At 39.2% G+C, this 14,439-nt stretch overlaps 1 protein-coding gene across 1 annotated transcript in view; it reads left to right on the top strand.

Moving 5' to 3' along the window:
* Positions 1–14,156, top strand: part of rsu1 (Ras suppressor protein 1) — a 71,413-nt gene extending 57,257 nt beyond the window's left edge. The window contains exon 9 of the mRNA XM_063483505.1: positions 12,747–14,156. Within this exon, the coding sequence (XP_063339575.1) occupies positions 12,747–12,849 (103 nt within the window). The 3' untranslated portion in view covers positions 12,850–14,156. The remainder of the gene's footprint in view (positions 1–12,746) is intronic.
* The last annotated feature ends 283 nt before the right edge of the window (positions 14,157–14,439 follow it).

The raw sequence follows: 14,439 nt of genomic DNA, 5'->3' as shown, positions 1-14,439 counted from the left end.
AGAGATAGGTTGATCATATTTAAGATTGAAGAATTAATTAATGGCAGGACTTCTTTGAGCAGTTTTGTAGGAATGGGGTCTAAAAGACACGTTGATGGTTTGGAGGAAGTAATTATTGAAGTTAACTCAGAAAGATCAATTGGAGAAAAAGAGTCTAAATGAATATCAATGGTACTAAAAGTAGCTGTAGATAATATTACATCTGTGGGATGATTATTGATAATTTTTTCTCTAATGATTAAAATTTTATTTGTGAAGAAGTTCATGAAGTCATTACTAGTTAACGTTAAAGGGATGGTTGGCTCGATAGAGCTCTGACTGTTTGTCAGCCTGGCTACAGTGCTGAAGAGAAACCTGGGGTTGTTCTTATTTTCTTCAATCAGTGACGAATAGTAAGATGTTCTGGCTTTGCGGAGGGCTTTCTTATAAAGCAGCAAACTATTTCTCCAGGCTAAATGATGATCCTCTAAATTTGTGACACGCCATTTCCTCTCCAGCTTACGAGTTATCTGCTTTAGGCTACGTGTTTGAGAATTATACCACGGAGTCAGGTACTTCTGATTTGAGGCCTTAGTTTTCACAGGAGCTACAGTATCCAGAGTCGTACGTAGTGAGGAGGTAAAATTATTAACAAGATAATCGACCTCTGTTGGAGTAGCGTTCAGGTAGCTGCTCTGCTCTGTGTTGGTACAGGGCATTGAAGATGATAACAGTGGGTGGATTATATTCTTAAACTTAGTTACAGCGCTTTCAGAAAAACATCTACTGTGATAAAGTCTACTCCCCACTGCTGTGTAATCAATTATTGTAAATGTAAATGTTATCAGGAAATGATCAGACAGGAGAGGGTTTTCAGGAAACATTGTTAAATGTTCAGTTTCTATGCCATATGTTAACACAAGATCTAGAGTGTGATTAAAGTGGTGGGTGGGTTCTTTTACATTTTGAGAAAAGCCAATTGAGTCTAATAACAGATTAAATGCCATATTGAGGCTGTCATTTTTAGCATCTACATGGATGTTAAAATCACCCACAATAATTATTTTATCTGAGCTGAGCACTAAATCAGATAAAAAGTCTGAGAAATCAGAGAGAAACTCTGTGTAAGACCCAAGTGGACGATATATGATAACAAGTAAGACTGGTTTCTGAGTTTTACAGCTGGGGTGGACAAGGCTAAGCATCAGGCTTTCAAATGAATTAAAAGTCTGTCTTGGTCTTTCGTTAATTAATAGGCTGGTGTGAAAAATTGCTGCCACACCCCCCCCTCGGCCTGTGCTTCGAGATTTCTGGTAGTTAGAATGACTCGAGGGTGTTGATTCATTTAAACTAACATAATCATCCGGCTGCAACCAGGTTTCTGTAAGGCAGAGTAAATCGATTTGTTGATCAATTATTAAGTCGTGTACTAACAGAGACTTGGAGGAGAGAGACCTAATATTTAATAATCCACATTTCACTGTTTTACTCTTTGGTTCAGATGTTGATACTGTATTGTTCTTTCTTTGTGATTTTTTATGTTTAAGTTGTTTGTTGCTGGTTTTTAGTTTGTTTTTTGTCTTTCTGGGAGCTGATACAGTCTCAATGGAGATGGGTTTTTGGGGGGGTAGCAGGAGGAGAGAAGCTGCAGAGAGGCGTGTAAGACTGCAACTCTGCTTCCTGGTCCCAACTCTGGATAGTCATATTTTGGGGGGTTTAATAAATTTGTCCATATTTCTAGAACTGAGAACTGCTCCATCCAAAGTGGGATGGATGCCGTCTCTCCTAACAAGACGAGGTTTCCTCCAGAAGGTTTGCCAATTATCTATGAAGCCCACATCGTTTCTGGGACACCACTCAGACAGCCAGCAATTTAAGGAGAACATGCGGCTAAACATGTCACTCCTGGTCTGATTGGGGAGGGGACCAGAGAAAACTACAGAGTCCGACATTGTTTTGGCAAAGTTACACACCGATTCAATATTGATTTTAGTGACCTCCGATTGGCGTAACCGGGTGTCATTACTGCCGACGTGAATTATGATTTTACTGTATTTACGTTTACCCTTAGCCAGCAGTTTTACATTTCCTTCAATGTCGCCTGCTCTGGCCCCTGGAAGACGATTGACTATGGTTGCAGGTGTCTCTAGCTTCACATGTCTGAGAACAGAATCACCAATTACCAGAGTTTGACCCCCGGCAGGTGTGTCGCCGAGTGGGGAAAAACGGTTAGACACATGAACAGGTTGGTGGTGTACCTGGGGCTTCTGTTTAAGACTATGCTTCCTCCTCACCGTCACCCAGCCTCCCTCGTTCCCCAGCTGCTTGGGGTCTGCCGGGGAACAGCTAGCGGGGCCTACGCTATCTTCGGCTGCACCAGCTACAGGGGCCTGGCTAGCTACGGGTGAATGAAGGGTGCGAAGCCGAGTCTCCAATTCAGTAATCCTGGCCTCCAGAGCTACAAATATGCTACATTTGTTACAAGTATCATTACAGCTAAAGGAGGCCGAGGAGTAACTAAACATCTGACACAATGAGCAGGAAAGTGCAGGAGGGACAGGTGAAGTAGCCATGCTGCTAGCGAGTCGGCTACGAGCTAAGCTAGCAAAACAGTACAGACACAGTGAGTGAATACTTTGGCTATAAATTAGGTAGTGAGTACACAGAAAGTGTGCTTCGGATGAAGCACGTGAAGATTATACTATGAGAAAAGAATGTATTTTAAAGTTGTTAATTAAATTGCTAAGCAGATAAGCTACTCAGAAACACCACTGTGTTTGAGCAGGAACAGGAAGTGATACTCTGCCGCAGAGCGAGCGAACACCTTTCATTGTGGAGGATCAGCAGCTCTACTCTGAGCACCTCCCAGATGGCCAAACTCCTCACCCTGTCTCTAAGGGAGAAGTCAGCCAACCTTCAGAGAAAGCTGATTTCCACCACTTGTATCCACGATCTCATTCTTTTGCTACTACCCAAAGCTCATTACAATAGGTGAAGGTAGGGACATGGACCAACCAGTAAATTGAGAGCTTTGCTTTTACGCTCAGCTCTCTCTTTACCACGACGGACCGGTACAGGATCCACACCGCTGCAGCCACAGCACCATTCCATCTGTCAGTCTCCCACTCCCCTCTCCCGTCACTCGTGAACAAGACCCCGAGATACTTAAACTCCTCCACTTGGGGCAGGAACTCATCCCTGATCTGGAGTGGCACTCCACCTGAGGCCATGGCTGAGGACCATGGCCTCAGATTTGGAGGTGCTGATTCTCATTCCCACCACTTCACACTCGGCTGCGAATGCCTCCAGTGCGAGCTGTAGGCCGTCACCTGATGAAGCCAACAGAGCCACATCATCTGCGAAAAGCAGAGATGAGATTCTCGGACCACCCAAGTGGAAGCCTTCCGCCACTTGGCTACACCTAGAAATTCTCTCCATAAAAATTATGAACAGAATCCCTGACAAAATTCCTTTCAAAGGAATTTAACTACAGTGGTCCTTCGTTTATCGCGGGTGTTATGTTCTAAAAATAACCCGCGATAGGTGAAATCCGCAAAGTAGCCAACTACAAACTTTATACACTTTTCTCAGACAGGCATGAACAGTTTCACATTTTTCTCTCTTGTTTAAACGCTCTCAAAGTTCAAACCTTCGTAGAAAAATAAGTCCAGTATTATAGATTGAAACCAAAGGCACCCACAGTTGCCTTTGATGGTGCAAAAACGTTTAATCGACATTGTTGTATTTGTTGGGGAGAAAACTTACAAACATACAGTACAGCACTTCAGAGTCACACTGCTAGCGATCGAAGATTTATGTAAATTTGACAAGCTGAACGCATTCTGTACTGTACAAGACCGCGGCACGAGATTGATTGACAGTCGTCTACAGCCGATCAGGACGCAGAAAACAATGCGCTGCAGAAAACAAAAAACATGTAAAATTGCACACAAGAAATCAGCGAAACAGCGAGGCCGCCAAAAGTGAACCGCGTTATAGCGAGGGACCACTGTACTAGTTGAGCACTTTGCTCTCAGATTGCAGTCTTACTTGTGAATTTGTTTTGTTTATAAAAGTTGAATGGGAGGCAGAGCCTTCAGCTGTCATGCTCCTGTCCTGTGGAACCATGTCCCAGTTTGTTTTGTATGTATCATCCAGGTAAGGAAATCCCCCCAAAAAGTTGATTCCCTTCATCTGAACGTAGCATTTTCAGTGGGAGAAATGTTACGCCACTAATTTAGGAAGTCACTCATTTCTTCGATAATTAATGAAGAAACTCACATCACAGGCTATTGATTGCCAGTGGTGTTCGTTTCAGTCATTATGCAAGTGTCTTCTTTATAAGGTTGGCAAAACCTGCAGTCAGCTGAGAATCAATCAGCTGACTGAAGACGCTACGTCCAGATGAACAGAATCAACTTTTTGGGGGCATGCCCCAGTTTGAATTTGTGAGACAGTCTTTCTGTCTGATTTGAAGATTAGGTATTAAACCTCACCAACATAGGTTTAGGAATGGATCAGGTGAACTTAAACCATTGCATAGTTATGCTGCAAGGCAGCTGGTAGCAATAGCCAGCTCTGCATCCCTGTTTCCTCTCCCTCTGCCGTCTGCATCGCTTGCTGTTCCAGACAATAACCCACAAAGCACCCAGCTGGGTGGGATGCTGTCAGTCCAATCCCAAGTCAGGGTTCAGGCTGATGTCTATTAGTTCGACGACTGTATGTGATCAGCGCATTAGGTGCACAGTAGTTAGGGACACTGTGCTGCTGCATACATCTGTATGCGCCGCTATCTTGTTTCCATCAAGATGGCGGCAATAAATGCTTAATTTACTGCTGGGCTGCATATGAGAGAATTTACTTTTAAAAACCGTTAAAATGTGGAAGTTGTCTTTGAGCTTCCTGGGAGTTTCCAGGTTCAGGACAGTGAAAATAAAAGAGACAAAACATAAAAGAGATGACGCCCGTGGCCTTCATCCCACACTAAAACATGATTTGAAAGAACTGTGATGACAGGAAATAAATGCACAAAATTAAATTACACATGCAGAATGCAGAATTAATTTTGAGGTTTTTTTTTAATAAAACAAATATTGCATCACTCCACACAGGATGAATAGCAGCGTTGTCAAATGCAAATTAGCAAATGACTTGTACTAGTTGCTATTGTCTGCTGTGTTTCAGGTATCATACACACACCACAGCGTGTATGCTACACTATCTGGAGAATTAAAGTGGCACATTATTACAACTGTGATCTCACCATTTTGTGAGGCCTGCAGTTCCCCTCAGTGTGATTGTCACTTCAGATGTCTGCTAGTCTGTGTGATCCTTAGACATGTAGAGAAGTCATGACCCCTGCAGGTCCACATGGATATGGAGGTAGAACTGAAGAAGGTTCTGCAACCTACACGTGGTGGAGATGTTATTTAGTATCTGTGATAGTGACAGTAAAAATTAAAGCTGTTCTGAGTTTGTACTACACTCTGCATAGCATAAAATGTAGTAAAAAATAAATAAACAAAAAAGTGTTGCTATATTTAGCAAAGGCAAACTGCATATCAAAAAAGATAATCAGAACAGATTATCTAGCATGTTACATTTTGGTTGGTGTAGTTAGATATTTGGTTTCTGATTGTCAAGTATTGTTAATAAAAAATATAGACCATTTAAACACTCTTCATTTTAGAACAAGCACAGATTACCTTTATATGGGTTTTTTTTTCTATAGGTTAAATCTTCATTAATAAATCCTACACATTTTTGTATCATCATGCTAATTGGTGTGCCTTATAGTAAGTTTTTATTCCAGTTGCAGAAAACACAGATCAGTCTTTGTGGCTGTTTTTTGTCGTTTTTGGTTTTGTTTTTATATGTAGATTTTAGATCATTTTCTGGCTGCTACAGGATATTCAGCAGTAGCAGCATGCTTGACATGAACCTCAAGACATGCGATGGACTTTTTTTTGTTATTATTTTGCATGATTAAAAACAATACAGTAAAGTGATTTGCATTTGAAATTGTATTTTATTTAATGGCATGGATAATGCTTTTCAGATATGCATCAGAGGGAAGCATTATTAAAGTAATTAGCTTTAATTAATTGCATTTAGTACTGTCAGGGTGGGTGTGCCAGTAGCGCCATAAAACTTAGATTAGCTGTTTGTTCTAATATGACAGCATATTTGGGGCAATGTACATTTTTATTTGAGGTGGTATCTCATTGGCAGTATGGTCACTACAGCCGCTCACCCTAACTCTATTTAACTTAACATAGGTGTGACTTAAAAAAAATTAAAATTAAAAAGCATTAATGAAAACTGGATCCTAGCATCAATAAGGCTGCATTATTATTCTGTCTTAACACTCATTTAATTTTTCCTTTATGACATACTGATCATTTCTCTCTACTCCCGCTCCCCCTCTTCCCTTTTATCCATGAGCCTCTCATCCATCAATGCTTGGTACCCATAATTATGCGAATACTGCTTGTTTTGACAACACCAAGTGTGCTGCATTGGCTGTCCACATATTGACTTAATGAATAATCACTTTTGTTGAAAGGAGCATATTCAATCAGTTACCACAGTCCTGAGCTCCTTCAAGCAGCTCTATTGTGTTCATTACAATAGCTGTTTCCACTGTCTTTTTTCACATACTGACAAAATTGTAATCATCTTTGTAAAGGATTTAGATCTTTTTAAAACATTATACAATTTAATTTTATTAAATAGATAAACACCTTTTTTTACATTAAGACAAAAGCACAAAACTTAAAATCAGTTTAGAAGAGACATTTATTTGAGATAACACAAGAATATTCCCGTTTTTTCTTAATTGTTATGAGATATTAATAGTTCTTCTGATCTCCTGACTTATTAACATTATTGCAATGCTTAAGAGCAAAGGAGGCCTGTTAACAACACCTTTCCACACCAGTTAGAGGTCGTCCTATGTTGAGGGTATGGGCAAATCAATTACTCAAAGAGCCTTACAATGGAACATTACAAAAGGCAACCAAGATATTCATCCCAGTGATGAGTGAAATGAAAGTATATTTGATGGACCGGCAAGGCTGCACCTAGCCTCTTACCCAGTCTCTCCCTGATGGGTTGATGGGTGGGCTGATATTGGGGGGGCAGCTAAAAGTACACTATTTTAAAATAGTAGCCCTTGTACTTCATTTTCCTTTTTGGACATACCGATAAACTCTGTCAACAACCACGTGAAAGTGTACCATACCTTTCTCCATCTAAGAGCTTGGATAGCCTAAAGCCGCCCACATCGAACAAGTGGTTAAGAGGATTGATGGACAGACAAAGTAGCAATTAGAGTGGTTAACAAGGAAATTTTGTTGAAGTTACTATAAAACTTCTTCTTTTTTAATGATGTCCAGTTGATTTAACATTGCCAGTGTAAACCTGAGGTATTTTGGTATACTTTTATTCTACACTCCTAAGCAGTATCTGTAACCTGCATCAACACCTATCACCAGTAGTTACCTATCACCACCAGTAGAATCAGTAGTTAACCAAAGCATGCTATCGAACTATGGAAGGAAGCCAGGGTACACAGTGGAAACAAGGATTAGAGATTTACATCTAGAACCTTCTTTCTGTGATGCAGCAGCACTAAGTATTATACCATAGTTCACCTTGTTTCCACTGAAAGGTAGATCTAGGTCCACAATTCCATGAATTCTGTTAAAGCAACAAATACAGTATTGCTTTAATCCCCATGCTTTTGACTTGATGACCTTGACCTTTTGAGCTGTTGGTCACAACATATGTTCGTTTTTTGTTTTTGTTTTTTTGCCATATAAATGAAGAGTCATGAAACGTTGAGATCACGCCTCATATTTGGTCATAATCCAGAGAGTATACACAATATATAGCTGTGTTTACAGACTAAATTACAATTATTAAAGGATCATAGAGGGATTAGAATTCATCCTCAAATTAACATGAGTGAACCATGTTTAACAGTAATCCATCCTGGTGATGTTGACATAATTCAGCCTGGACAAAAGCTGAGGAGCAATAGTGAGACAGTACCATCCCTAGAGCTCTGTTTACATGGTAAAAACTGTCAACTGCCCCTATGCCTGGCTGATTCCAGACACTCCCAGGAGGTTCCTGGCACCTGCCCCTGCCCCATTATCTCCTCTGGGATGGCCCTAGTGGGCAAGAAGCTCTGCAAAGCACAAGGATCCTACTTTGTCTCAACTTGTCTCTCTGTCTGATATGTATCCCTGCAGACCCTAAATGGTGATGTGGTTTCTCCAAACAGGCAGGCTTTTTAAAGTAGGGAAATGTTAAATAGGTATCTCTTTAGCCTTACACCGCACTTTATTGATCAGAAATACTCGCACTCACAACTGTGTGCATCTGAGATACTTAAGTGTACATATACTGACCTTCCAATTAGTGAGCAACTCACTCCTTTTGAGCTGTTGCTGCACATGGCTAAAACCCAGCTGATTTTGTAATACTACATCTAGCTAGAGAGTTGCTGTTGTACTGTTTCCAAAGGTAAATGGGTTTTGCATGAGTTAAGGCAAAATGCCCATGGAAAGCAAACACTCATGTTAAAATGAAAAAGAGTTGCCTACTGCTATTCCTCCACTGGGTGTATCTCCGTCTGTCCCACTCCTCTCTGTTCTGGCCTGTGTGTCTCTCTGCCCAGGGCTACAGTTGCTTTGATGGGCAGCATGGGAGGGGGTTGGCATATTTAATTCCCAGATGAGAGGTTTGACATGGGATGGAGGCAGGGTGAAGAAAACGAGACACTTCAATCATAGACTGACAGTTTTCACTATTGTGGATTTGTATACGCACATTCTTAGGGTGTGTATGTGTGTGCGTGTGCATGTGCAGCATTAGCTGTAGAAATTCAGTGACATGCTTAAGCTTTTCTAGTGTCTTCAATGTCTTGTTTTGAAGTATGTATTTTAGTTTTCTGCATGCATTGTCTTTTTAGGACCATAAATAAAAGCTATCTGTTCTAGCAATCTGTTCTTAAAAAATTTAATAATGATAATAATAATAATGATAATAATAATTATAACAACAACAATAAAGCACTTTGAGGGTCTCGAAAAGCGCTATATAAATGCAATCCATTATAATAATAATAATTATAATAATAATAATAATGGGGCCCTTGCACCCCAGGGCTCAGGGCTTTATGTACCCATTCACATGGGTGTCAATTAGAAAATGTATGCATGACACCTAATTTTAAATTTTATGAGTTGAATTTTTAAAATTTGCAGTGGTGCACTACAACAAAAGCTACACAGTTTAGCATGGCTGAGGTCTGTAGTTCAGCCTGACCAAATTTAAAGTTGAACCCTTTAAAGTTCCCATTTTCACCACTAGAGCAGTAGATTGCAGCCTAGTGAGAGGAAAAACAGTGTAATCAACAGTGTACCACTGTGCCCCACAATGGCTGCAGCCAGCAGGTTTCCATTACTGTTTGGACTGGATCCTCCTGGAGTTTTTCCCCTATCCGTAGAAAGCTGTTTACTCACTGTTTACCTCAGCTATCAATGCCGGGTGAGAAGCACCAAGTTCTGTTTAGGCTATAAGACTTCTGACCGGTGACAGCAATATAGCGATATCAATACAGTGATAGAAAATTGCTCCCAGCATGACCTGGAAACACCTTCAAATACACCATTCCTCTTCGTCAAATTAAGTCTTGCCACAAGAACTCTGTGTTGCTTGGTAGACCACAATAAATTGCTTGTTGGCACAATACCAGCCTTAATTTAGCTGAAATTATGAATGTTATCTAATAACCAAATAAAAATGGTGAAATTTAGCTTTGATGACTTCTCAGTCCCAGTCTTGTTACATTCTTGCTTGCCAGGTATTTCCCCATGCTCCATTTCTATGTAATCTGATTTTAGAAACATGAACTTTGTGGTTAATTTATAAGTTTTGTATCAGGACTTATGGTGAGGCCATATCACAGAAGAGCATGGGTGGGCCCTTAATGTCTATTGACATGGTCCCTGGGATGATTAACGGACAAAAACAGTGGATAGCGGTGCATAGCCCATTAAGCTTGATCTTAAATCATTCACAGAAAACCTTGGCTAAAAGAGGACTACAAATGTCCGTTATTTAACTATGATTATTCTAGGTAATTTCTTGTGGTGTGAGTTTTTCATTAGTATTCAGGGATTTGTATTTAAAATGACTTGTATTTATACGTATAGAAGGAAATCATGGGTGGCTTCCTTTAAATGTTCAGGTCATCTGCTTTCATAACCGCATCTCAGTGTATGCAAGCAAACTCTTCAGCATTGACCCTCCAGTTTTTGAAGTTTGAATGCCTACAGTCACCCTGTTCACAGACCACCCAAGAGAAAAGCCTGACAGTTGCATAGACTCATCTCATTCAAACCAAACTAACAAATGAAGGGATCTCTGTACGTCTGTCTGACATTCTGTCTAGCCTATCTGTGTAGCCTATCACTACAACCGTTCATTCAATTCTATTCAGACTTCAAAGGTGTGTTACTAAAGATGAAAGAAGTGTGTGGATATTACGCTCCTCTGTGACCTCATTAAAATCTCAGCAGTTTGGAAGTTTTTTATATAAACCTCAGATGACGGTGACATCTCCCTTTGCCGATGCCAACAAAGGACAGTGTAAATAATGGCTATTGCAGAAACTGTTGGGAAATGCGATCTGATAGTGAGACAAGCTCTTATAGATACACAATTTATGTTTCTGCTGTCTAATAATGGCATTTGGTCATAAAAAGCTAGACCATATTTGTAACGCATCATTGTTTTATTACGCTTTTTCTGGTATATCCATGCATGATAGAAATTGATCACTTTTGGAAACACAAATTATTGTTAAAATATATTTTGTACTAAATGTACTAATTCAATTTAGAGGTACAAAACAGTTTAAAAGAAACCGGATTTATGTGCACTACACTGTACATCGTTTTAATTGTTTATCCAAAATAACAACAGCTAAGGAAAGAAACTGTTGTCTTGATATCAATCGCAGAGACAACAGACACTCTGTGACTTTGGTGGCACTTTGACCTGGACCCATTTCCTGCTGCATCTAGAAATTCCATTACATCCCATAAGTCACTCCAGGTCCTCTTAACTATAGCTATTCATCTATTTGGCAGTGTTGAAATGCACATGTGTGCAAGGTTGCCTTGGGTCAGGAGATACAAGTAGAAGAGCATTAGATACCAGTTGGCTGGAAAAGGGAGAAATTTACTGAGGCTTCGTAACAGCTACAGCTAGAGTAAAACAACTGACACCAGATAAAGGAAAATAGAAATAGTTGATGTTTAGAATAGGACAGTTACTAGTTGGAATACTAACGCATTTTTAAGAAGTCCTTTGCATTATTCGTTTTTCCACAAAGGGATATACTCATTATGTACACCCTTCACCCCAATTTCCATGTCCCATACCCGATTCAGTTGTACATGGTTCCCTCATCTAAGCATTGTCTAATCATAGAAGAGGATAAAGGGTGAATTCCTTGTCTCATTTCACAAGGAATGAGGAAATGAACAGTTTATACTCTTACCTGAAATAATGTCTAAACACAGATAATTGAATAATTACAACATTTTTGTTTGGCTGTAGCTTTACAGCCATTGCTGGCCTGTGTGCACATGATGATCTCTGCTGTTGAAGGCAGAATTTCAACCCTGGATTCCTTTTCCTACTTGTACTGTTTTGTACAATAAAATACAACCGTATTTTGAATACTTTTTAAAATTTTTAGCCTAGAAGAGAGAAAAACAACACGTTTATCTGTGGAAACATCCTGCAGTGAAGAGCAGAGAACTCTTTTCCAGTCCGATGAGCTCTCTTGCTTCTGTGCAAAGATGAGACCCATGGGACGGCAAAGGTGGCAAGTGGGGTGAGAGGAGCATGTATGTGTATGTGGTGGTGTGTGTGTGTAACTTACACTAAAAGGTATACTGTAATAATATGGACAATCAATACTGAACACAACAACTGTGTGTTCACTGTTGATGATTTTCTTGATTTTCGTGTTACACTTAAATTGTCGGGCTGGGTGTGGTTCAGACTGGGTTATCTACCACTCAGAAGATTTGTTGTTTGACCCCTGGCCCCTCCTCTCTATGTATCAAAGTATCCTTAGGCAAGATACTGAACCCTGAGTTGCCCCGATCCATCTGTCAGAGTATGTTTGAATTTTAGATAAAAATGCTTAAAAGGTATAGATAAATGCACCACCTGAATGTTTGTATGATTGGGTGAATGAGACTTGTAGTAGAAAGTGCTTTGAGAGCTCAAATTCAGTAGAAAGCCAGTATATCAGTATGAGTTTTCATACCTTTTCTTTTGTGCATACCCCTTTAAAACACAGGTTATTAGGGAGACTTGTTTTACACCATGTAGCATTTTGAGAAGTCATTTTCACAGAGCTTTCACAGTACAGATGTCTTTGAGTTATTGCTCAGCTTAGTCAAATTATCTCTCATTGTATTTTTATGAAGACAAGGCTACTTTTTAATGGAAGTTAATTCACAAATCCTAGTAATGCATAAAAAATTTCCTTGTACCTGTAATTATTCTGACTCATTATGTGTAACAGAGCACTATCCGGGGCCAGTAAAATTCACATTTTTTGGTTGACTTTTACATGATCTTTTCTGAAAAACATTTGTGCAGCTTTTTGTATGTAATCATAAATATGTACCTTGATATTGAATGTGTCTTCCCTCCTCTTTTCCTCTCCCCAGTCTTTATGGCAGACACATGCAGGCCAACCCAGAACCACCCAAAAAGAACAACGATAAGAGTAAGAAAATCAGCCGCAAACCACTGGCTGCCAAAAACAAGTGAAGAAGAAATAAGAGGATGGAAAATCAACACTTATTTAGCAGCCAGATTCACTGCATGTGCCTTTTGTGCTCCTTTTTTTGTTAAAAATCTGTGTTGCAGTTGAATATATGAAGAGTGTTTCTGCATACAATGTGTCATTTGGACTTGTTAACTGTCAGAGTCTCTGTATTTGTGATTTGTTACTTACAGGAGCTGGACATGTTACAATTGATCAAGATTGCAAAAATGCGCAAATTGATTTAAGTACAAAAACAAATTACTGTAATGTTATCTTTTAGGAAAAAAGGATTTGCTATATACCAAAGGAAAAAACTGAATTAGGATGATTCTACTTTTGTGTGAAAAGAGCTTTTAGGTATTTCAGAAACATTGTTAGGAGAGTTCAGATACACATGGTCTGTTACTTTCAAACCTTCCTATTTAATTATTATAATCTAGCGTAATATTATGGTGCATATAAAAAATGCATTAGCAGCTTATTTAGATGTTGTCATACATTTCGATACATTTGTTTTTATTCGTGCCTAAACTACGGAAACCGGTTAAGCCATTGTCAGTATATATATCACGTTGCCTGTTGTTTACCAATTCCTTGTTCTGAAGCATCATTTTTTTTTCTGTAGCCATCTTCATCTTTGGAAAAATGACATGACCTGCAAAGGAGATCTAACTATGAAACTGAGAGACACTGCAATCATGCATGCCTGCCCAAAATCACCCCCTGATTTATCATGCTTTTTGACAGTATTAGGGACCATAATGTACAAAATTAACACCATGTTATTAGACTTGAAATTAACGATTATTAGTGTTAAAGGAAATGTTTGCTGAGGATATCTATCAAGTGATCAGAATGATCATGTTTATGATCTGGCTTCTCTTTGCAATCTGAGGACCTGATGTCCATTAGAAGGAATACAGATTTAGAGCATAACTTTTTAGCCTTGGAATTATCGTCCATCCACCTATGGTGAAATCTGCCATTAACTGTATTCATTCCACTAATAAGAAGAATTTCAAATGAACATGAAATATTGTGTTGGAATCCCTCTGTGCTTTCCGTTTCACGTTTTCTCGCACATTCTGTTTTTCAGTGCCAAATATTTCACGATCTTTCTTAATGTGTGAATGTAATCCATGTTAAGCTTTTATGCCAGTTCAAAACATGCTGGTCATTAATTGTACTCACTGCATTTCAGCATTTGCAAATAAAAAAGGGTACTTTTGTATTTTTCATTTTAGATTTGAGTACTCTACTTCCTACAAAATACAGTGGAGGTGCAGATTTCTTTGCATGTATTTCTTTCTAGAAACAGCAACGGCAATTCAGATAAAGGAAACCAGCTGAAAAAGAATCAGTGTTTTTGATGCAAAAGTAAAATCTTTTTGCCTGTCTTCTGAATGTGACCTGTTGAATTGTTTTCATTTAATTTCATTTATTTATATAGCGCCAAATCACAACAGCAGATATAAAATGCTTTATATCGAAAGGTAAAGACCCTACTATAATAGATAAAATTTCCCAACAGTCAGATGACTGTCTAGGAGCTACAGTGGGAAGTAAAAACACCCTTTTAACAGGAAGAATTC

Source organism: Pelmatolapia mariae, linkage group LG9 (assembly GCF_036321145.2).
Source record: "Pelmatolapia mariae isolate MD_Pm_ZW linkage group LG9, Pm_UMD_F_2, whole genome shotgun sequence".
NCBI classification, from domain to species: Eukaryota; Metazoa; Chordata; class Actinopteri; order Cichliformes; family Cichlidae; genus Pelmatolapia; species Pelmatolapia mariae.
Note: the sequence above shows the minus strand (reverse complement) of the source record. Positions and strands in the feature narration are given on the sequence as shown.